The following is a 23,337-nucleotide window of genomic DNA, read 5'->3' as shown; positions in this document are numbered from 1 at the left end:
TAGTGAGAGTAAGTACATTGATTTCTCTTGAGACTTTTTCCACTAGCAGCTGAAAAGTCTTTCAAGGGTCCTTGTCCCAGGCTTGTTTCCTGTTTTGCCTTGCAGAGGAGGTACCATGTTCCTATCCCTAGCTTTCCCTCAGTGGGGTGTTTTATCCTAAACTGAACAGTTTGAACTGAATCTGGAGAGCCTGTGTTGTGTGATAACAAAATACGTACTGTAGTCCACCCTTATCTGTGGATATGTTCTAAGACTCCCAGTGAATGCTTGAAACTTTGAATTGTACCAAACCCGATATATACAATGATTTTCCTATATATATACACATACGTGATATATCCACACACATATATCATAAAGTTTAATTTCTAAATTAGGCACAGTAAGAGATTAACAATGATAACAATAAAATAGAACAATTACATGATAGTCTGTGCTGTTATAAAGCCATGGAAATGTGGTCTCTCAAATTATCTCCTTGTACATACCCTTCTTCTTCTAGTGATATGTGAGATGATACAATGATACAATGCCTACATGTTGAGATGAATTAAGTTGAGTAACATAGCAGTTTTAGGCTACAATTGACGTTCTGACATCAGAAAGATGAGCATCTGCTTTGGATGATCCTGAATCGGGAAGCTGCAATCATATTGATATTTGGATCTTAGGAGCAGAGCATTTTGATGACTATTAGGTGGATAGAACATCGAGTTTGGATACACTGGTCAAGTGAATGATTCAGGTCCTAGACAGGATGGAGTGGGATGGCTGAAGTTTTCAAGATGCTACTTAGAATGGCATGATGAATGGCATCTGCATTCCACATTTCAAAAATTTTCCACCTAACGTTTTGGAACCATGATTGGCCATGGGTAACTGATACCACAGAAATGAAAACAGGGGATGTGATATTGTGAAATATATATGTGGTCTTTGATCTGGTTTCCTGGCATACAACTCCTAAAATTTTTGTACTCTCCAAAGTGATTATCTTTTTTGTGAAGGATTGACTGATGGCTGGCAGCCACCAGGTAGCTGCAGGATGGAGGCTGGTCATCACAGACCAAGGCATGATTAGGGGGCTGGGACTTCCACCCTATCTCCAACCTCCAGGGAGGAGAGTGGGGCTTAAGATAATGTGATTTTCAATGGCCCATGATTTAATTTGTCATATCTCTGTAATGAAGCTTTCATAAATAGCCAAAGACTGAGTTCAGAGAGCTTCCAGATAGCTGAATATGTGGAAGTTGTTCTAGGGCAGTGCCCCAGGAGGGTATGGAATTGCTCTACCCCATCCCCTATACCTTATCCTATGCATCTCTTCATCCATATCTTTTGCAACATGTTTGCCTGAGTTCTGTGAGCCATTCTGACAAATTAGTGGAACCCAAAGAGGGTATTACAGGAACCTGGATTTGAATCTGATCATTCAGAAGTTCTGGAGGCCCACATTTGTTACTGGTGTGGGAAAAAGCCAGCCTTGGGAACTGAGCCCCAACCTGTGGGATCTGAAGATAGTGTTGGAACTGAATTGGAGGACTCTCAACAGGCCTCTCCAGCAGAATGAATTGCTTAATTGTTTATGGGGAGCCCCTGAACCACCACCACATTTGGTCAAAGAAGTCCTTTGTGTTCATAATTGCTGTTGTGGTGTGAGAACATACAGCAGCAAGGGGGACTGCTGTATACTCTGTGATTACATCTCCCAGTCTGTTAGTCCAGAAATCATGCTGTTTAAGTTTGACACTGTCTTCTTACAATACTGACTCTACTAGTGAGACCATTTTCTGTCACTCTGGTACGTTTCAGTTGGGATTATGATGATTGTACACAGCGGTTCACCTGTAGGTATCAGATTTTGAAAAATTCCAGTCTCCCTTGCATTTGATAAATCAAAGGAGGGGAGGCAACTGTTACTAATGTATTGATTGCCTACCAATAGTATCAATAATATTAATACTAGTATAGTCCTCAGGTATGACCCCAAAAGAATCCTTTGTAACAAAGCATGAGTCTTTTTCTTATTTTGGTCCAAAATCTAAAACATATACAAAAGTGTGCATTAATTATTTATTTTTTGTGAAGGTGGAGTCTTGCTGTGTCACTCAGGCTGGTCTTATTTTCGAACCCTTCAAAGGATCCTCTTGCCCCAGCCTCTCAAGTAGCTGAACTTAATGCAGGTGCCATTCATCATGCCATTCTAAGTAGCATCTTGAAATCTTCAGCCATCCCACTCCATCCTGTCTAGGACCTGAATCATTCACTTGACCAGTGTATCCAAACTCGATGTTCTATCCACCTAATAGTCATCAAAATGCTCTGCTCCTAAGATCCAAATATCAATATGATTGCAGCTTCCCGATTCAGGATCATCCAAAGCAGATGCTCATCTTTCTGATGTCAGAACGTCAATTGTAGCCTAAAACTGCTATGTTACTCAACTTAATTCATCTCAACATGTAGGCATTGTATCATTGTATCATCTCACATATCACTAGAAGAAGAAGGATATGTACAAGGAGATAATTTGAGAGACCACATTTCCATGGCTTTATAACAGCACAGACTATCATGTAATTGTTCTATTTTATTGTTATCATTGTTAATCTCTTAGAACACCATACTCTTCAATGCTTTTAATATTCTATATTTGTCTGTTGTTGATTTAAAAATACTTTGCTTTTTTTTAATAGTGGATGGAATATCTGAAGACTCTACAATCAGGTAGGGTTTTGCAGATTTTAAAAAATTGTATGTTAACTAAGGGAATGCAGAGAAAATAACCTAACTTTTCAGTGTTCTATTCTGGGCTGCAGATCACATTATGTGCTTAACATTTCATATCTTCTATAGTCATCAAACTGCTTCTCAAAGAATCCATGCTATTACTTTTTACTGATTAAGTAACTGTGGTTCCAACAAGTTAATTAATTGCTCCATGATCCCATAGTTTGATTATCAGCCTGACTGGCTCCCAAATGTGTTTGCTTGTCCTGTAGCATAGATCAAGAGAAACCTGTGCAGTATTGTATCAAGGTACAGGTACAAATTAGATCAATTTAGAAAGTCAGATTTAGTTATATATTAATTCTCATCAAGAGTTCTTCTTATAAATCTGGTTATTCCAAGAGCATGTCCTGATGTATTTGAGAATGACAGTGGTCCTTCCTTTTAACATCAAAGGTTTTAGGACAGATCTCACTTCGCTGTGGTTGTAGGACCATAGGTTTACATAAGCAAGACCAGGCAAGTCCTAGAGAGGAATTGTTTTACTTTAAGTGAAGGTTATCTACATATAGGCTATGTTATGTTAATTATTTATCAGCTATTTAGAATTTCTTTCTAATTGATTTTTCTACTTAATGACTTACCAGTTTAGTTTTCCCATTAGGCTGGTATCCTTGCCTAATCCCATGAAAGTTTTTTTTTTTTTTCTAGAATCTTTTTTTTCTCCCATGATTTTCTGTAATTTTGTCTTAATATTTTTTTACTTTCTACTTTGCATTTCTTGGTTTTTTATTGTTTTTTTTTTCTTCCAGTTAAATATTCCCTGCTTTTCTAAACAGAGAATGAAAAGCACATAGAAATTCATGATTTTAAGGAATCTTAGGGACTAATAAAAATATCCTCTGGTACTTTAATCTGTGTTTAACATCCTGATCAAGTAGTTGTTTAGATAGCATACCTGAAACTTTTTACTTTGGTAAATAACAAAGGATTGAAACCCAAGATATTTAAGTGATTTATTTGAATATAGTCAGAGGCAGAAATGAGATTTGAACTCGTGTTTCTTCATTCAAGCCCAGTACTGTTCCTTTTTCATCATCTTTGTAGGTGAGTGTTTTAATAATAGAAATGGAGAGTAGATCTAGGGAACCCAAAGGAAGAGAATAAGAATGAAATTAGCTGCTGAACCCAGTGGCAGTGGATAAGAGTGGAATTAGCATTGGAAGGCCAATTTTGAAGAAGAACAATGCTGGGTTGGAGAGAAATACAGGTTTAAGAAAAGAGATCAGAATATTGGGGCTTCTGACAAGTGTGATAAAGAGAAATCATATGAATGAATCAAAAGGATGTTGGGATTTATCTAGAAAGGCACATTAAAATAGAAGGTTTGAGGGAGTTCTGAACAGGTTGCTGTGTTTTTGTTTGTTTAATTGGAGGAACTGGCAAACTTGAAATTTCTGTCAAAAGATGTTAAAAGAATTTGAGCCACTGGGAAGAGTCTCTGTAGCAGATAGTAATGTGGTATCATCTACTTCCACTCCAACCTACACAGGGGTGGCTTACAGCCCCTTGAGTACTAGGGGGCTAGCCGTTGCTGAATTACATAGGTCTGTGGCCCATGGCACGTGTCCCCTCACCTCTGTCTTTTTTCCCAATTCACTGATGTCTTTCCCATGTACATGTAGAGTAGAGAAAGGGGTAAGATTTGCCGGGAAATCAGTCATGGAGCTGGGGTAGCTGGTAATGTGCCTATCCTGGGAGAGGATGACTGAGACTCGTTTAGCCTGCTTATCAGGATGAGGGAAATAGAGGGTTTCTGCTCTTGGTCATTTGAGCCTATTTTTCAGGAACCTGTGCTGTATTAGACTGAAGATTAAAAGTTTGAAGACTGCCATGGAGTCCTCCAGAAGAAGGACCTGGAATCAGGAGCCCATAAGAAGGTACTTAGATAGTACTTTGGGAAATAGAAGTATGACTACCAGGATTCTCCTTTTCCAGTAGTCTCTCTCCTTGAGTATCTGAGTGTCTATGAACGTTTTTAAGGGATTGCTAGTTTATATAGACCTGAATAAGGAATGACCTGTATGGGCAAAATAATCGGGTAATATAATTTTTAATTTTGTACTTTTTCTTGGAAGAATATCCCCAATAACAACATATAATTTTTTTTTTACTTTTGTACATTTGTCCTTCAAACATTTCAGATGTTTCCTGGAACTACCTGTATGGTTTTAGAGTAAAGGGGAGATATAGGGCCTTCTTAGGTGCTTTCCTTCCTGAAGAAGCAAGCCTCCCGATTTTCTGAGTTATACAGATTAGTCTTTGAAACAGAGACATGTAATGGAGAAGGGACAGCATATTTTTCTACCTTGTTTTAGGTTATCAGGTTTCTTCCAATTCAGGTAACAAAAGTCATGTCAGTGACTAAGTGAACAGACAATTTGTGAAGACATATTATACTTGGGATTTGCTAATATATTGGCGGTCGATATCTGTTATGAAGCTAAAAGTAATTCTTCATTGACTACTTCATAGACTGTGAGAGGTGGAGACAGAGGTAAGTAACTAGAATATTTCTTAAAACAGAGACCAAATTTTACTAATAATTATATCAAGAAACATCATTTAATATCTAGATAGCTGACCTTTCATGTTGTTTTATTTTTTCTGAGTGGGTGCACCTAGATAGAACCCTGTAGATGTTTTTATTTTAAGGAGATAACCTCATTTATTTTTGTTGTATATTTTTTCTCTAAAGGATGTCCACCTACCCGACTATTGATGATTTAAGCAGTGTCGATACCAAGGTAAAGTGGTTTCTTGTGAAATTTATTTTACTACTCTGAATCTCCTTTTGTATAGTATTTTCTCTTAAAATTTAGCAGTGGTTTACATATGACTTTATAATAGAAAATTGGTCAGAGAAAACCATTCTACATAAGTTTGATGAAACCTTTGTTGTTACCTCTGACCTGTTGTCTTCCTCTTCACCTCTTCCCAATGGAGTGTAGGGAGTTTGTTCCCCCAGCTTAAGCTTCAAGCTTGTGGACTGTACTTGTGGGTACGAATCCACTGCTCCTTACTAGCTTGAGATGGAGGGAACTGTGTTTAGCTATGGGGTTGTTCCTGCTGTCATTGCTTTTAGTTTGTGTGGAGGAGCCAGTTACTGAGGTAATCCTTTGTGCCCATGGTAGGCTCTGGTTCACCAGGTGGGGTATACGAATGCCTTAAGCTTTGGGAGGGCCGTTAGCTTCTATTTGTTGCTTGGACTCTGCTCCCTCCTTTAGTAGGGGGCGGAGCAAGATGGATCACAGCTGGGGTGCAATAGCCTGGTTGTGTGGGCTTCCATGGGGCTCAGAGGTTGCTTATCTGGCCATTAGGGGGAGCCACTGATACAGAGTTGAGAGTGGTCTCTGGAAGATTAGAGGGCTGCTCCTGATGGCAGGTGCCTACTCATGTGATTGCTGAGGCCTCTGGCCAGATTTTCCATTCCTATCCACAAACCTGGTCACTTTCCCCTCTGATTGGTCCACTTTTGTTTCCTCTTCACCCAAGGTGGGCTCTCAAGCTTCCCCACTGTTTGTGTATCTGGCCTGTTGGCATGTGTCTCTGCACGTCACTGGCAGATAGGGGGATCTCCAATTGTACACCGCTTTTCTGCCACTAGACCCCAACGCAAGGTGGGTGGGCCTCTCTACCCCCCAAAGTCACCACTAAAGTGATGCTCCCACTGGGAGAATAATGGCAGCTAAAGGAAATTTTGGTTCAAGCTTAACTCTCTATTAAAGTGAGTGGGGATAGGGACGGTTGCTCTGATTCAGCCTGTGGCACTAAGGCATTTGGTTTCCATAGGAACCAGTACTTATGCAAATTGAGTCCCAATGGCACAGCCAACTCCAATATGGCACTTCTCAGTGGGGAAGGGGGCATTGGGCTCTCCCATAGAACCCTGCTCTCTTGTGCTCTCCACACCCTCCCAATGGGGATGGGTTCTCACTTGCCACCTGAACTTAGAACTGGATCTCTCCCCCATGGCCCCTGCCCTTCTGTCTGCACAATTAGCAGCTGAACACACCAAGCACCTGTAGGCAGCAAGATCACAAACTGAGGGCTGTGGGTGGAAAAGTGCCCCTGGCACTGAAGCATGTTACTGAGCACAGAGAACTCCAGGGCTGCTATGGTTTGGGAAAGGGGCTGTGGACTTCCTGCACCACTCTGAAGTTTGGAGTGACACCTGTCTGTCTGCCTCTCTGAGCCCTGGTGGCAGCTCTGCTGACCCAGGCAGGCTCAGCTTGGCATGGGTTCTGGGAGTGCGCTTCCCTGGCCCAAGGCAGGCTCAGCTGGGAGTGTGTTGTTGTGTGGAACCAAGTCACTCAGTACAAGGTGCTTTGGTGGTTACTATGGGGTGGGTGCAGCCACATGGCTAGGAGTTGCTTGAGCCAAAATTACTTCCTGTGATGCCAGGAGTCGGGGAGTGCAGAGGAGATGGCATCTGAATGCAGCGATGCCAACTCCCTTGTCCTTCTGGCCCTCCCCTAATGGATGAGAACCCTGCATCTCATTGCTGCCCTGAGGCCTCTGGGTGGGGGAGGGGAAAACAAAACCCTTACCATTTCCCTGGGCTCCAGGACTCCCTGGAAGTAGTTCATGCCAATAACTCCCTTCTATCTTCCTCTCTCAGTAGCTCAGTTCTTCTTGGTGGTGTTCCTGGACTCCAGTGGTATCTATCCCTGAAGTCTACTTCCAAGTGGTAATCACTCTCTGCTCTCCTCAGTCCAATCCTCAACTGTTCTGCTGGGATGGTCCAGCAAGCTTTTTCTCTAGTCAGCTACTTTGGCTTTCTCCCCAAGGACTCCTATGACTCTTATGTTAGGCCTTTTACAGAATCCCATATTTCTTGTAGGCTTTGCTTGTTCCTCTTGCTTATCTGCTCTATCTCTTGACTGACTTGTTCAATTAACTAGTGTTGTCTTCAAGTACTGACAATCTTTCCTCTGCCTGATCTAACCTATTCTTAAGGTCTTCCACTGTGTTTTGTAATTCCTTGAATGATTTTTTCATTTCCAGAAATTCTGTTTGATTTTTTTCTTTAATATTTCAGTCTCTTTGGTGTTTTTTTAATTCATTTTTTGCATTGTTTTGGTCCTTTCTTTGTGTTGGGTTTCCTTGTTATCCTGTATTTCATTGAGCTTCCTTTTAATCCATGTTCAAAATTCTTTATGTGTCATTTCAATATTCTGGTTTTGGTTGTTACCCATTGCCAGAGATGTGGTGTCCCCTTTTGGGGGTGTCCTTTTGCTTTGATTCTTCATACTTCTGGAGTTCTGTCTCATATTCCTTCTCATCTGGAGCAGATACTGCTTCTTACTTTTGGATTTTCTTTTGTTTAGAGAATGACATGCCCAGTTTATTCTCTGAACCAGTAGGTGGTGCTTGGAGGTGAGCATCAATTACAGCCCATATGATGAGTCAGTAAATGCAGTAAAAAGATGTACAAATTGACTTCACTGTTAGTAATTGGTGCTTGCCAGAAGGAACAAGCTGCAATGCTTTTTTGGGGGGGTCATGTGCCCAGGTCTAGTCCCTCAAGAAAAGCACTCTCATGCCCCCAGTGGTTGGATGAACCCTGGGACTTCCAAGTGTTCCCTTACTTTCCACCACAGCAGTTGTTGGTGGGGGACTGAGGCTGGGCATGTTTGGCTTGGGTGGTGAACTTGCCATCAATATGAAAAATGCTATTAACAGGGGTTGAAGATCTGCTCCCTACCTCTGGACAAAGCTGCCAGGGAGGGGCTGAAGTAGCCCCATTCAACCAGAAAGTCTGTGTGAGGAGGCAGTGCTATCTGAGTCCCTCAATCTGGCAGTCTAGAGCATGCCTCACTCCTTTCCACCCTCCTTTATTACATGGTTTCTCCCAGGCCTCTGCCATTAGGCCCTCAAACCAGCCAAGGTCCCGTACAACTGTTGTGCAAGCCAGGATGTTTCCTTCCCAGAATCCTGGCCTCAGCTAGAAGTGCGGTCCTCCCATGTAAGAAGGGTTGCCCTTAGAGCACACTACATCTAGGACCCCCACTGCACTCTCCTCTTTGTCTGTCCCTGCAGGCACCCACATTTCATGACACTTATTCACAAATATTTCTTCTGTGCCTCCGGGCAATACGATTGAGAAGTGGGCATACATGATCTGGCGTGTGGGCCCATCCCTGGTATCCAGTTCTTGACCATACCAGGGATACGGATGCTGTTCCCAAGTCATCCATGGGGTACCCAAGCTGATTATATGTCCCCCCACCTTTGGTAGTTCCATACTTTACTGGAGTTGCTGGGAAAATATCACCAGGGATGGCTAGCAGACAGGGAGCTCATGGTCTGTGTTACCCCTCTGTCTACTGCAGGACCAATAAGGAAAAGTGTGAACCCTGTTTCCTGTAGAGGCCTCCATGTGGTCGCCCAATTGTTTCTCTTGGCAGCGATGGGTTGGGGAGGGAAAGGAGAGAAGAAGAGTTTGGCTGGAGGAAAATCCACTGTGGTCATCTCTAGCCCTCTCTCCAGGAGGCAGTCTGTCCAGAATGATGGGGTTACAGATTCATGCAGATCACCTGGGACCCACAGGACCCCTGTGGCTCCTGTAGTCTGGGACAAAGTTGAGCAATGTCTATGTGGGGGTGAGTAATATGGAACCTGAGGGGTTGAAGCCCCCTAGGGAGGACAAAGGTGTCTGATGGTAGAGAAGAAATATGATACCTGCTGTCCAGCTCAGATTTGTGGGGTGTTGTTGGAATACAGAATTAAGAGACATGGAAAGTTGCAGGAGTTTTTCAGGGCTTTGCTTGAAGGAAACTGAGCATATTAGTTCACATACCAGAAGCTGCTTAGCAACAGGGGAGGCATTCCACTGTCCAGGGACGACTGCAAGGCTATGCCTGTCTCGAGGCCTGCAGGCCAGCACCTGGAGCTTGTGTAAGGTGGAGCTCGGCATAGGGTCACAGGTTAAGGAAGTGATCAAAGGATGCCAGCCCAGCAGGCACCTGTAGCTAAAGCTAATTAGCCTCATGGACAGTTCCTGCTTCGCTCTTGACCACATGTCTCAGTTAATGACAAACTAGATAAAGAAATACATGGTCTCTATATTTCTGTTTTAGCTTTATTGCTAACTGGTAATTTTATCTTTAACTTGTATACACAGGTAGGTCTATTCTTAACTTAGTGCTTAAGAAGTTTATCTGAGAAAAATTTTGTAACCATTTGCTCACGTAGATATAATTAATTAAAGGATCTCTTGAAACCTTTGGGGAGCCTTTAAACCTAAATGAATGATCTGTACACATAAATCTGTAACCGCTAACAGCTAATTGCTGTGCCAATAAATACTGATGCAGGATTTCACTCAGTGACTCTTGGCTCACGGGAATGCTGGAGGACCTCTGCCTCCCCCATCATTTTAAACTACACTTTGTCTCTGTCGCTATTATTTCCAAATGTCTTGCAGGGATCCTGCTTGGAACCTGTATTTCTTGGAGAATAGCTGACTCCCAGCAGGGCAGGAGGTGTCCTGGGGGGCTGGGAGCCTGGTTTCCTGTTTTTAAGAAGCTCCTTGCTCACTGGTGGCAACATTCTCTGGGCGTACGTGGGCAGAAGGACACTCCAGCAGCTCTGGAGCCCACCGACAGTCTGAGATGTGAGGGAGGGGGATGTTAACTCCTCCTCCACCTACCCTTCTTGTAGGTTTCCAAGCCTCTCATGGCTTAATTCCCACTGATGCATTTCTCCTTCCAGTGGTGTTTAGCAGCCTCTTCCTGTGGAGTCTTCTGTAGGATCAGGAACCCTTCTTTTAGACTGTCATTCAATCTGTGTTTGTTTGTCTGTTTTTTCTTTGTCTTTCATCTAAAGCTCCTCCTCCTTACAGAGATGCTCTGGCTAGTGGTGCCTCTGGTTCACCATCTTGCAGTTATTTATTTTAAACTTCTTGATCTGGGCTCCATTTAACATGAGCTTCTTGGGAAGGCTTTCCAGATATTCAAAGGAAATTGAGTGTTGTTAAGTAACTTGTTGGTTACTACAGGTGAATCAGCACAGGGGGAACCCCACGTCCAGTAATGATATGACAATTGCTAAATCCTTGTAGTACTGGCTTGGTGGAGTTGGGAATGATATAGGAGAATTTCCTGGATTACAAGGAAAATTTCTCATTCTCTTTCCTCACTCTGTGTGTTGAGTTGGTGGAGTTGGGGGAGGAGCAATGTGGGCATTCCCTCATGGTCACCATAGCTAAGACTTTGCTTAGGTCACACTGGAACCCAGCCAATCTCAACAAAAGCCCTTGGTGACTGTTGCCTGGCTCCCTCTGATGTTTATGCTAGCCCAAGGGCTCTTTAGTCAGTGAGTTGTGAATCCTGCCAGGACTGGGTCTTTCCTTTAATAGCAGAGCGTATCTTTCTGGCTCAAGGTGATTCCAGGAGTGTAATTCATGGACTATGTTCTTAAATCCAGGGCCTTAGGAGTCTGCTATGTACTTTATTTTGCTGTTGGCATACAAGTTGCAAAACAAAGTCTTCTGAATTTTTTCCTTTCCTTTCCTCAAATGGAAGAAGACTCTCCCTGAGCTGCACTGCCGGTGTTTGTGGGAAGGGTGACATAAGCACTGTCTTGGCCACCACCATTAGTGTATCTCTGGGTCATGTGTACCTCAAGCCCACTGGATCGGAGCCAGCACAGGCACAGGAACTACCCAAGGATGGTGTCCTTTGTGAAATCACTGCCTTATGAATTTATTTTAAGCCCCAGGCTGCTTTTTCTCAGCCAGTTGATGGACGTAGCCAGAACTAAGGTTTCAGGACAGAGAATTTCTCTTTGGCTGGGTGGGTCCAAATGCTCCCTCTGTGAGCACTGGCAGTATTCTGACCTGTGCTATGTTCCTCTGAAATTCAATACAAAGTCCCACAATCACTTCATTCTCTCTGACTCAGGGAAATGTATTCTCTTTGCTTGATGTGCTGGTGTGGCACTGCCTGTGGATGGAGGAGGGATAGTGTGCAAGGCTCTTTACTGCCCCAGTCAATGCCTCTTTCATTGATTGAATGTGAAACCTGGTACTGAGATCACTCACGTGATTTTTGGTTTTCCTGAAGGTGCTTCCTTGAGTGTCTAGTTGTTGAATTTGGTGTTCATGTGGAGGGATGATTGCTGCAGGTTTCTATTTGGTCATCTTGCTCTTCTCAGATCTCCTACAGGTGTCCTTTTTATAATATGACTTCTTTTCCTTTGGGTAGATCACCAGTTGTGATATTGATGAATCCAATGGTATGTCTACTTTTAGTTCTTTGAGAAATCTCCATATAGTTTCCATAGAGATTGTTGTAATTTATTCTCCTACCAAAAGTGTATAAGCCTCTTCTTTTCACCACATCCCCACTAGCATCTATTGGTTTTGACTTTTTAATAACAACTATTCTGACAGGGGTAAGGTGGTATCGCATTGTGGTTTCGATTTGCATTTCTCTCATGAATAGTGATGTACAATGAATAGTGATATGTTTTCATATGTTTATTAGTCATTTGTTTCTTTTCTTTGGAAAAATGTTCATTTATTTTGCCTACTTTTGATGGTTTTGTTTCTTTTTTCGTGTTGATTTGAGTTATTTATAGATTCTGGGTATTAGGCCTTTTTCAGATACGGAGCTTGTGCATACTTTCTGTAGGTTTTTTACCCTGTTGATTACATCTTTTGCTATGTAAAAGCATTTTAGTTAACTTAATTTCAATTTATTTATTTTTGATTGTATTGTATTTGCTTTTTGGGTCATAGACATGAATTCTTTACCTAACCCTATGTTGAGGATAGTTTTTTCTAGTATTTTTTTTCTAAATTTTTTTTTATGGTTTCAGGTCTTACATTTAAGTCTTAAATCCATCTTGATTTAATTTTTGTATATGGTGAGAGATTGAAATCAAGTTTTTTTCTTCTGTATATGAATATCCAATTTTCCTAGCACTATTTATTGAATAGGGTTTCCTTTCCCTAATCTATGGTTTTGTCTCCTTGGTGAATGATCAGTTGGTTGTAGGTATTTGGCTTTATTCCTGGGTTCTCTATTTTGTTCTATTGGTGTATGTATCTACTTTTATTTTAGTAGTGTGATTTATTGGTTAATATTGCCTTATAGTGTAAATTAACATCATGTAATGCGATGCCACCTGATTTCTTTTTTCCTTAACATTGCTTTGGCTGTTCGTACTCTTTTCTGGTATCATATGATTTTTTTGGTTTGTTTTTTCTAATTCTGTGAAAAAAGTGACATGGGTGTTTTGGTATAAATTGCATTGCATCCGTAGATTACTTTGCCAATGTGGCCATTTTCACAACATTTATTCTTCTAATCCATAATCCTGAGATACTTTCCCAATTTTTTGTATCATCTAGGACATTTTTAAAGTAGTATTTTGTAGTTCTTCTTGTGGAGATGATTCACAATCTTGGTTAAGTATATTCCCAGATAATTTATTTATTTATTTGTTTATTTGGAAGCTGTTATAAATGAGATTGTGTTGCTGATATTATTCTTACCTTGTTTGTTGTTAATGCATAGAAATGCTAGTGATGTGTATACATGGAATTTGTAACCTGAGAATTTACTGAATTTATTTATCAATTTCAGGAATGTCTTGGAGGTGTCTTTATGTTTTTCTTTGTATAAGATCATATCCTGAACCAACAAGGATAGTTCGACTTCAATTTTTTCTAATTTGTATGCGCTTTATCTCTCTTTTTCCTCATTGTTCTGGCTAGGACTTCCAGTGGTGTCTTAAATTGAAGTGGTGAAAGTGGGCATCCTTGTCCGTTCCAATTCTTCAAGGGAATGCTTTCAGATGTCCCCCATTCAGTATGATGTTGGCAGTGAGTTTTTTATATATGGTTTTCACTATTTTGAGGCATGTTCTTCCTATGCCTAGTGTCTTGGGGGTTTTTGTCATGAAAGGGGTATTTGATTTTGTTGGATGTTTTTTCTGCATGTATTGAGATTAGGCTTTGGTTTTGTTTTTAATTCTTTTCATGTGGTGAATTACAGTTATGGACTTTTGTATGTTGAACCACATTTGCCTCTTTCAGGTGAAACCCACTTGATCATGGTGAATTATATTGTTGAAGTGTTTTTTGCTAGGTTTTGCTTGTTTGTTTGTTTGTTTTTGAGGAATTTTTAAATCTATTTTCATCAAGGACATTGGCCTATAGTTTTCTTTTTTTGTTGTTGTGTCCTTACCTGGCTCTGTTATCAGGATGATATTGGTTTTGACAGGTGAGTAAGGGAAGATTTCCTCCTTGTTGTAGCACAATTTCTGTAGGATAGTACAAGTTCTTTTCTGTAGCTCTTGTAAAATATACCTGTGAATCCATCTCAGCCTAGGCTTTTTTTTTTTTCCATGGGAGTTTTCTTGTTAATGACTCAATGTTATTACTCATTATTGGTCCATCCAGGATTTCTATTTTATCCTGATTCAAGCAGGGGACTTTGCATTTTTCCAAAAAATGTGTCCACTTCCTCTAGATGTTCTAGTTGGTGTGCACAGAGGTGTTTGTAGTAATCTCAGATTTTGTTTTAAAATACGTCTCATTTTCCATTTTGGATTGAGTTTATTTGAATCATCTCTTTTCTTGACTAATCTGGCTCATGGTCTGTCAATGGTTATATCTTTTCAAAGAACGAATTTTGCATTTCATTGACATTTTGTATTTTCTTTTTGGTTTTACTTTTGTTTAGTTTTGCTTGGCTATTTGTTATTTCTTGTCTCCTGCTAGATTTGGCATTGGTTTGTTTTCATTTTTTCTAGTTTCCTGCGGTGTGATATTGGGTTATTAATTTGTTGTCTTCCTCATGTAGATATTTTCTGCTCTTATAAACTTCCCTCTTGTTACTACTTTTTCTGCATTTTAGAAAATTTTATAGCTTTTGTTGCCATTGTCATTCAATCAAAAATATTTTTTCATTTCTGTCGTGTTTTCATCTTTGTCCCAAAGATCATTTCACAGGAAGTGGTTTAATTTCTATATATTTGTACAATTTTGAGAGTTCCTCTTGGAATTGTTTCTCATTTTATTCCACTGTAGTATGAGACAATAAATACATGATATGATCTTGATTTTTTAAAACTTTTCTGAGATGTGTTTTGTGGTTTAGAATAAGTTCTGTCTTGGAGAATGTTCTATGTGCTGATGAGAAGAATGTGCATTCTGCAGTTTTTTTGGCAGTATATTCTGCAAATGTCTCTTAGGTGCATGTGTTCTACCATCTTAAATCCATTGTTTCCTTGTTGATTTTCTGCCTCAGTGATTTATCTAGTTCTGTCAGTAGAGTGTTAGGGTCCCCCAGTATAATTATGCCCCTATTGATTTCTTTTCCTGGCTGTAGTAGCATTTGTTTTATGAATTGGGGAGCTCTGGTGTTAAGTACATATATATTTAGATTAGTTAAATCTTCTTATTGAATTGATCTCTTAATCATTATATAATAGCCATCTTGGTATTGTCATTATTGTTGCTTTAGAGTCTATTTTACCTGGTATAAGATTAACTACTCTTGCTTGCTTTTTATATCCATTTGCATCGAATATTTTTTCCAGACCTTCACGTTGATTCTGTGAGAATCTTTATGAATTAAATGTATTTTTTTGAGACATGATATTTTTGGGTTTTGTTTTTTTTATCCATGCCACGAATTGATACATTGCAGTGGGATATTTAGAAGGTTTACATTGAATGTTAATATTGATTAGTGAAATACTGTTTCAGTCTTGTTGATTTTTACTGGTAGCTTTGTATTCTCACTTAATTTACTATTTTGTAAGAATTGTGAGTTTTAACTTCTACTTATTTTTACACTGTAGAGTTTGACTGTACTCTGATTTTTAGAGCACTTTTGGGCATTTTCTGTAGAGCAGGTCCAGTGCTGTGAGTCAGGGGAGAAGAGTCTGAATGGAGGAGAGCTGGCACTCTGGTCTTCTTTTTTCCAAGGTGTACCCTGCAGGGGATGCACTCTCTTCTTACTTGAAGGGAGCCCACCGTGTATGTCCAAGCTCTGGGATCACACAGTTCCCCTAAGACCTACCAGTGCCCTGTGGCTACTGCAATCTGACTGAGCATTAGAGAATATTTGTGTGGGTTCCAGGGTCAAGAAATGTAAAATGCTGAATTCCCCTGGGCAGGGCAAAGGCACACAATAGCTGGAAAAGCAGTATGACAACTGCTGCCTCAACTTGGGTCTGTGGTAAGCGTGAGTGATAACCAGTGGGCTAGAAGCCTGGTGCTGTATTGTCAAGAAGCTCTCAGTTCACTGAGGGCAGCAGTGCTGGGCCTATGAGGCTACAGTGTCTACTTAATAGTTTGGAGCCTTAGGACTGCCAGAGGTGTGAAAGGAGGAAAATCAAACACACCCACCTACCTTTTCCATGGGGCCACTAATTCCCTGGGGGTTCATTTCTTCTAAAATCTTGTTCCTTCTTGTTATTTCCTGTGACTTCTTTCCTTGGTGTCCCTGGCAGATTCTGGCACTCTTTCTTCAGAATTACACCTGGGCTAGGATTTCATCTGAAACTTTCTCTTCTTTCTGAGATCATCTGGCTTCTGATGTCTCTACTCAGCCATCTAAGCTATATCCACTCCATGTTTTTCCTAGTTATTTAAATAATAATTTTATGACTCCTGTATTACTATGAGTTACTACAGGTTAGGAAACATATTTGTGTGTGTGTTAGAGTACGGAGAATGTAATCTGGCATGTATAAAGCATTTTAATATATTTCAATGGGAATAAATGAATAGATAAATGAATTTTAGTGGAAAGAAATGTTAGAATATTAAGGTTATAATGAAATGTTAAAAGTAACAATATCCATAATATAATTAATAATTAAATCTATTGAATTTTTAAAATATAATTTAAATTTATGTTCCCCTTTAGTAATTAGAATGTATAACTTCAGGAGAGTTATTATGAGAAAATATTTCATAAAAATGAACAAATTAGCAACATATCATAAGTAGGAAAGAGAATTATGGTATCTTTTCTAGTATCATCCAACTAGAAGTTTAGATTAGGATTTCAGATTAAAATTTCTTAAGTGTTCCTTATCTTCAACCGAAGTTCTATTAAAAAATGTCTTTTTAAGCAATACATGAATCTTTATAATTCTAATTACCAATTTTTTCTCCAAGTACAAAAGAGATGGAATATTTCTTTTTCTGATTTTTTTATCTCTGTAGCAATAGTGTCACAGCTTCCACATAGTGGAAGATGATTATGTTTCAATAATTTATTGTTTTATGGTAATTAAATTAAATTCTTTCCTATAGAAGAATATAGGAAAGTAAATTGTAGAGTAAATATTAATCAATTATCAGTTTTATCATGGATATACTGTAAACTAAAGTCTCTGTTTTATTCTCATATTTCTCCATGTACCTTATCATACAGAATATTTTTCCTTTTCTTCCATGGTTTAATCACATATTAGGTGGAGTGGTCATGTCTCTTTTTGTTTGTTTGTTTCATCCTCCTCTTCCACCTTGCAAAAATGCTTTTCCCCAATCTAAATATTTCCTTGCAGAATGCATTTCCTCAGTGTGTACCCTGTCAGTGCCTCTTTGTCTTCATTGTCATCGTATTTAGTGAAAGCTTTCTACTGAGTAGCTCTTTGTGGCTTTCATTCTTCAATGATTGCCCCACAAGGTTTATTATTGTTTTCTGTCTTTCTTGGGAGAACCTGAATCTATACAATAATTTATCTTTAGAATTTTGACAAACATAATAGAAGTGATTGATAATATTTGCAAAGCCAACCCATTAAAATAAGTTATTACTAAAACCTAAACTCTCCCATTTTCCCTGGCAAGAGATAGTTAATCCAAATGCAAATCATGCAAACACATTTCACAATGTAACACAAAATTGATTAATTTAAGTATCTTAATGATAGTTACTTTAATAATCCTGTAAGCTGACTAGGTCCATTTTTGTCTCAGGCTATTTTGGCTAAGAATATAATCTAATGGATATTATAGCATTTGTAGAATAATCGATTATGGGCAAAGGGAGTAACATTCTTAGGACATCTGTACCATCTCTCCTAATCTTCACCCCATGAGAAGATGTAAATTAGTAAATGACAGAATTGAGGTTGAATCTACTCCAAAACCTCTTTTCTTTGCATTAGGTCATATGGTAATGGTGAATATTATAATTATTTTACCACTTTGATACTTGTTATCCTTAAAGCTATTGTTTTTTGTTCTAGGATGTTTCTGAACCAAACTTAACCAACTTAACTACTGCTTCTCAGCAATCCAGGAAAAATTGTAAGCTCTTTAAAGATTGCCTATTTTTGTGTTATCCACTGATTCTTCATTACAAATATCTTTATATATTATTTACTTTCTTTTTACTGTAGTAGAAGCAAAATATGCTACTGTGAGAACAGGTAAGGGAAACGTGTTTGAGGACAAGATTTCTGATCATCCAAAGGAAGATCTGTTTGAATGCTTTCCCACAACATCAGGCAAAGTCCAGGGCTTTTTAAATCCTTCCTTTCCACCACCTGAGCCTCAGCGGAAACCTTCCTCCGGGTCATTGGAAAACTGTGGTCTTACAAAGGTAAGTTATTATTTGAAAAACTTTTCTCCCCCATATATTTATGTACCCCCATCCTCATAATGCTGACAAAAATACTGTAAAGAAATGGACCTCCTCAAGGCCATAATAGAAAACAAATGTAATAACAAAAGGAAGGATGGACAGGATTGAGATTTGTAAAAGTTGAGGGGAGTAAACAATTCTTAGGTTAGAAATTGTAGAAGGAAAGAATTAGAAAGCAACCCAAAAGAGCAGCTCAGAAATGTGGAAATGAAGAGGGGGATGATGGGGAAGAATTCATGGAAGAAGGGCAAGATAAATACAAAGTTTGATTAAGAGAGACAAGATCACACAAATTATTATGAAAAGATAACAGAAATAGTGGAGATAAATGAGAGTGGGAACTCTGTATCGTAAGGTATGTTAGAAATTGTTTTCATGCAAATCAAGAAAAGACAGGCAATGAAAAAGAGGCTGATATTCTTTTAAAAACTTATAGATTGCTTTAATGAAAAACAAACCGAAAAGTTAAGGGTGGCTATAATTAATATATTGTACATTTAAAACTAGCTATAAGAGAATAATTCAAATGATTCTGCCATAAAGAACAGATACTATTTAACATGATGCATATCTCAAGTACACTGACAAGATTCTAGAAATGTATCAAAATTTATGTCCCTTCAAAATTTGTACATCTATTATGCTCAAATAAAAACTATGTAAAAAGGAAAAAAATGAATCCTCATTTTTAAAAAATTATTAAGGTAATACATTTAATCTAGTAAATTATTAAAGTAATATATTTAATCGAGTAAAACCTATGTTCCTGGATAATGCCAAGTGAAATATATTTCAGGCCATATCTGATAGTATGAATTATTAATTTTTGACTCTTTCATTTCTTCTTTAAGGTTTATAACTTATCTTTTGCTTATCCATAACTTACTTAAATAATTTGTATTACTGTTTGGTATAATGTTGACAATCATTTTAGATCTGTTTGAAAATAGAGAAAGGAATAAACATTTTATTTGATCTTTTTTAAAATTTCAGGTTATATAAGGGAGGTTCTTAATCAGTATTCATTAAATAAGAATATAAATTTTGAGCTGCAACCCTCTTGAAGAAATAAATGCTACAATTGTTTACTTCTGGACATGTGATTTATCTTGTGCCAATAATTTCTACATATAACAGACACACATATGTATACATCACATGAATGCAATCATAATTGATTATTGTTCCCTAGAATAAACTACTTATTGTCATAGCATTATAAAGAAGGGGTGACTGTCAACAGAGTATACACATTCATCTCTGGAAGATGGTTGTTTACTTTTACAAAATATTTCTAGCATTGGGAACATTTTATATTATTCTCAGGAAGATTTTTTAAGTTTAGTATTCATAGTTGTTATATCTTGCACATAAATTTTTTCATCTGCAAAACTCAGAAAGCCTGTAGACTTGATTTTGTAGTCCTCTCTCCACTCCTTATGTGAATATTGGGGCCTGTTTGACAATTGTAGATGTATTTAAAGATTCTTAAATCTTCAATTCGGGTAATCATAGCTTTATGTTCTTTATAGTAGATGCTCTCTCCAATTTTTAACTACCGTCCTATATGATGGAAATAGGAAATTAGAGCTATGAGTATGTTGCTTACATGGGAGTAAGAAAACAAGGTGAAATTTAATGGAGGGCTTTATGTTTCTTTCTTACATGATCATAGTACTTAGAAATACATCATAATTCTGCATCACATAAGCATTTCTCTTCTACAGTTTAAAATTTTAAGATTAATTTTATTTTTTTTAGTGTCATTCCTTTTTTTATTTTAATTTTTTTAATTCAGGATATTTTGGGGGTGCAAACATTTTGGTTACATGAAATATTGTTTGCCTCACCCTAGCTAGGGTTATAAGAGTGTCCTTCCCACATACAGTGTTCCCCATTTCCATTAACTGTGGGTTTACTCCCCTCAGTCCTCCACCCCCCAACTTGACCAGCACCCAGTGAGTATTACTACCCTATGAGCACCTTAGTGTTTATCAGTTAGTACCAATTTGATAGTGAGTATATGTGGTGCATGTTTTTTCATCCTTCTGATACCTTACTTAAAAGGATTTTCTCAATCTCTATCTAGGATCACATAAGAAGTACTAGATCACTGTTCTTTTTTGTAGTTGAGTATTATTCCACGGTATACATATATCATTTTATTAATCCACTCATGTATTGATGGGCACTTGGGTTGTTTCCATAGCTTTGGAAAAGTGAATTGTGCTGCTATAAACATTTGATTGCAAATGTCTTTATTCTCTTCCTTTGGATAGATGCCTAGTAGTGGGATTGCAGGATCAAATGATATCTCTATTTTTAGCTCTTTGAGGTATCTCCAAATTACTTTCCACATGGGTTGTACTAATTTGTAGTCCCACCAGCAGTATAAGAGTGTCGCAATCTCTCGTATCCATGCCAGCATTTGTTATTTTGGGCCTTTTTAATAGAGGCCATTCTCACTGGAGTTAGGTGATGTCACATTGTAGTTTTGATTTGCATTTCCCTAATGATTAGAGATGTTGAGAACTTTTTTATATGTTTGGTGGCCATTAATCTGTCTTCTTTTGAAAAGTTGCTGTTCATGTCCTTTGTACATTTATTGATGGGGCTATTTGACTTTTTCTTGTTGATTTTCTTAAGTTCTATATAGATTCTTGTTATCAGCCCTTTATCAGATGTGTAGAAAGCAAATATTTTCTCCCATTCTGCAGTTTGTCTGTTTGCTGTAATGATAGTTTCCTTGGCTGTGCAGAAGCTTTGTAATTTGATCAGGTCCCATTTGTTTATTTTTGTTGCTGCTCTGATTGCTTTGAGGGTCTTCTTCATAAATTCTTTGCCTAGGTGGATGTCTAAAAGACTCTTCCCAACATTTTCTTCCAGAATTCTTAAGGTTTCGTGCCTCAGGTTTGAGTCCGTTATCCATCGTATGTTGATTTTTGTGAGAGGTGAGAGGTGGGGATGCAGTTTAAATCTTCTGCACATGGACATCCAGTGTTCCCAGCACAACTTGTTGAATAGAGATTATTTTCCCATATGTATGCTTTTGTCTGCTTTGTTGAAGATTTGATGACAATATGAGGATGGTTTTATGTCTGGGATCTCTGTCCTACTCCAAAATTCTATATCTGTATTCTTGTGCCTATACCATGGTGTTTTGGTTACTATAGCCTTGTAGTAAAGTTTGAAGATACTTTCAGACCCAAAGTCAAGGGCTGGAAAACAAACTTCCAAGCAAATGGAAACCAAAAGAGAGAGGCCATGGTGATTCTGATTTCAGACAGCATAAATTTTAAAATAGCAAGACTAAAGAAAGACAAAGATGGTCACAAAATCATGGTGAAAGGAAAAATCCAACAAGAAGGCTTAACAATTCTTAATATTTATGCACCGAACACAGGAGCACCCAGATACATAAAGCAAACCCTGTTTGATCTAAATAGCATGATAAACAGTAATTCCATATTAGGAGGAGATTTCAGTACCCCACTGACTGAATTGGACAGATTCCCAAACAAAAAGTAAGCAAAGAAATCATGGACTTAAACAAAGCTCTAGAACGAATGGGTCTAACACACATCTACAGAATATTCCACCCAAATAAAGCTGAATATACATTCTTCTCATCATCTCATGGAACTTTCTCCAAAATTGATCAAATCCTAGGCCACAAATCAGACCTCAACAAATTTAAAAACATAGAAATTGTACCATGTATCTTGTCAGATCATAGTGGTATAAAACTAGAGATCAATTCCAACAGAAACACTGCTTCACAAGGTCATGGAAATTAAACAATCTCTTGTTGAATGATTACTGGGTCAAGGGAGAGATCCAGATGGAACTTAAGATTAATTTTAAAAATAGTCTTCTTGCAGCATCTTGAATTGGTACTTTAGAATTAAATCTTTTTATTCAATTTAAAAGTGTATGTTATGATAATATTCCAGAAATAAATATTTTCATATATTAGTACTATTATATCTCACATTCTTCAAATTTTTAAAAGTATAGTTGAAAAAATTGAACTGTATTTTTCCTCCTCTTATTCTCATTTTCAAAATTTCTGAGTTCTGTATAGAATTTCATTATTTAATTCTACCATTTTCATATACTTTACAAATACTCATCCTTTTTCTCACATTGCCCTGTCTTGAAATGCTTCACACCCATTCTCAGCACTTTTTCTATCTTTCACAATGTGGCCATATATCTTTGCAGTATTTCCTGATCTTCCCAGGGAGAACTCACTGCTCTCTCATTTGTGCCCTTACTGTCCTTTATTCACTTTAATTGTAGAATCAGTGAATTATTCTTTTCCATCTCTCTTTCATACATCTCAAACTCCTCTTGAATCTAGGGCAAAATCCACCGTTTTTTTATATTATCAGCTTCTGCCAGAATAGTGCCTGTGATTTGATAGACAGAGTAACGTTCATTGTCTTATAGACTAATTGAGTGAGTGAGTGAGGGAATAAATGCAATGTTTTCTGAAGTTGGGATTTTTTTTTTTTTTAAATAGGAAGGAGCAACAAAGCCAGCATCTGGACAAAAGGAAAATGGTGTTGGTATTATTGAACATGCTCCGCGAGAGCAAAAAGTAATGTCAATTTTATTTATGTGCACAAAAATAACAGAAGTGGTAAGTTAGTGAATATCTATGATACTCTTTAATCCTTAAATGCCATCACACACACAAAAAAAACATTTAAAGTATGCAGACCCAAATATATTATCCATTTCTTTTAAATATATTTCTTTTGCTGTCTTTCTTGATACTGTCTACTTTTTTCTTCCTAAAACTGGTTCAACCTTGAAATTATTTTTGCTATTAGTTTTATTTTATTGAGATAAAAATGAATGGTGATAGACTTGTATATGTATTTAAAATGTACGATAAAAATGTTCTCATGAGTGTATC

At 38.1% G+C, this 23,337-nt stretch overlaps 1 protein-coding gene across 1 annotated transcript; it reads left to right on the top strand.

The window, feature by feature from the left end:
• The first annotated feature begins 2,705 nt into the window (after positions 1–2,705).
• Positions 2,706–23,162, top strand: LOC123629930 (ankyrin repeat domain-containing protein 26-like). The gene is made up of 6 exons (XM_045539301.1): positions 2,706–2,727; positions 4,578–4,670; positions 5,489–5,537; positions 18,016–18,076; positions 18,169–18,371; positions 22,939–23,162. The coding sequence occupies exons 2-6, from the start codon at positions 4,624–4,626 to the stop codon at positions 23,065–23,067; spliced, it is 489 nt and encodes a 162-aa protein (XP_045395257.1). The 5' UTR covers positions 2,706–2,727; positions 4,578–4,623; the 3' UTR covers positions 23,068–23,162.
• The last annotated feature ends 175 nt before the right edge of the window (positions 23,163–23,337 follow it).

The sequence above is a fragment of the Lemur catta genome, unplaced genomic scaffold (genome assembly GCF_020740605.2).
Source record: "Lemur catta isolate mLemCat1 unplaced genomic scaffold, mLemCat1.pri scaffold_63_ctg1, whole genome shotgun sequence".
Classification (NCBI taxonomy): domain Eukaryota; kingdom Metazoa; phylum Chordata; class Mammalia; order Primates; family Lemuridae; genus Lemur; species Lemur catta.
The sequence above is the reverse complement of the archived record's forward strand: the minus strand, read 5'-3'. Positions and strand labels throughout refer to the sequence as shown.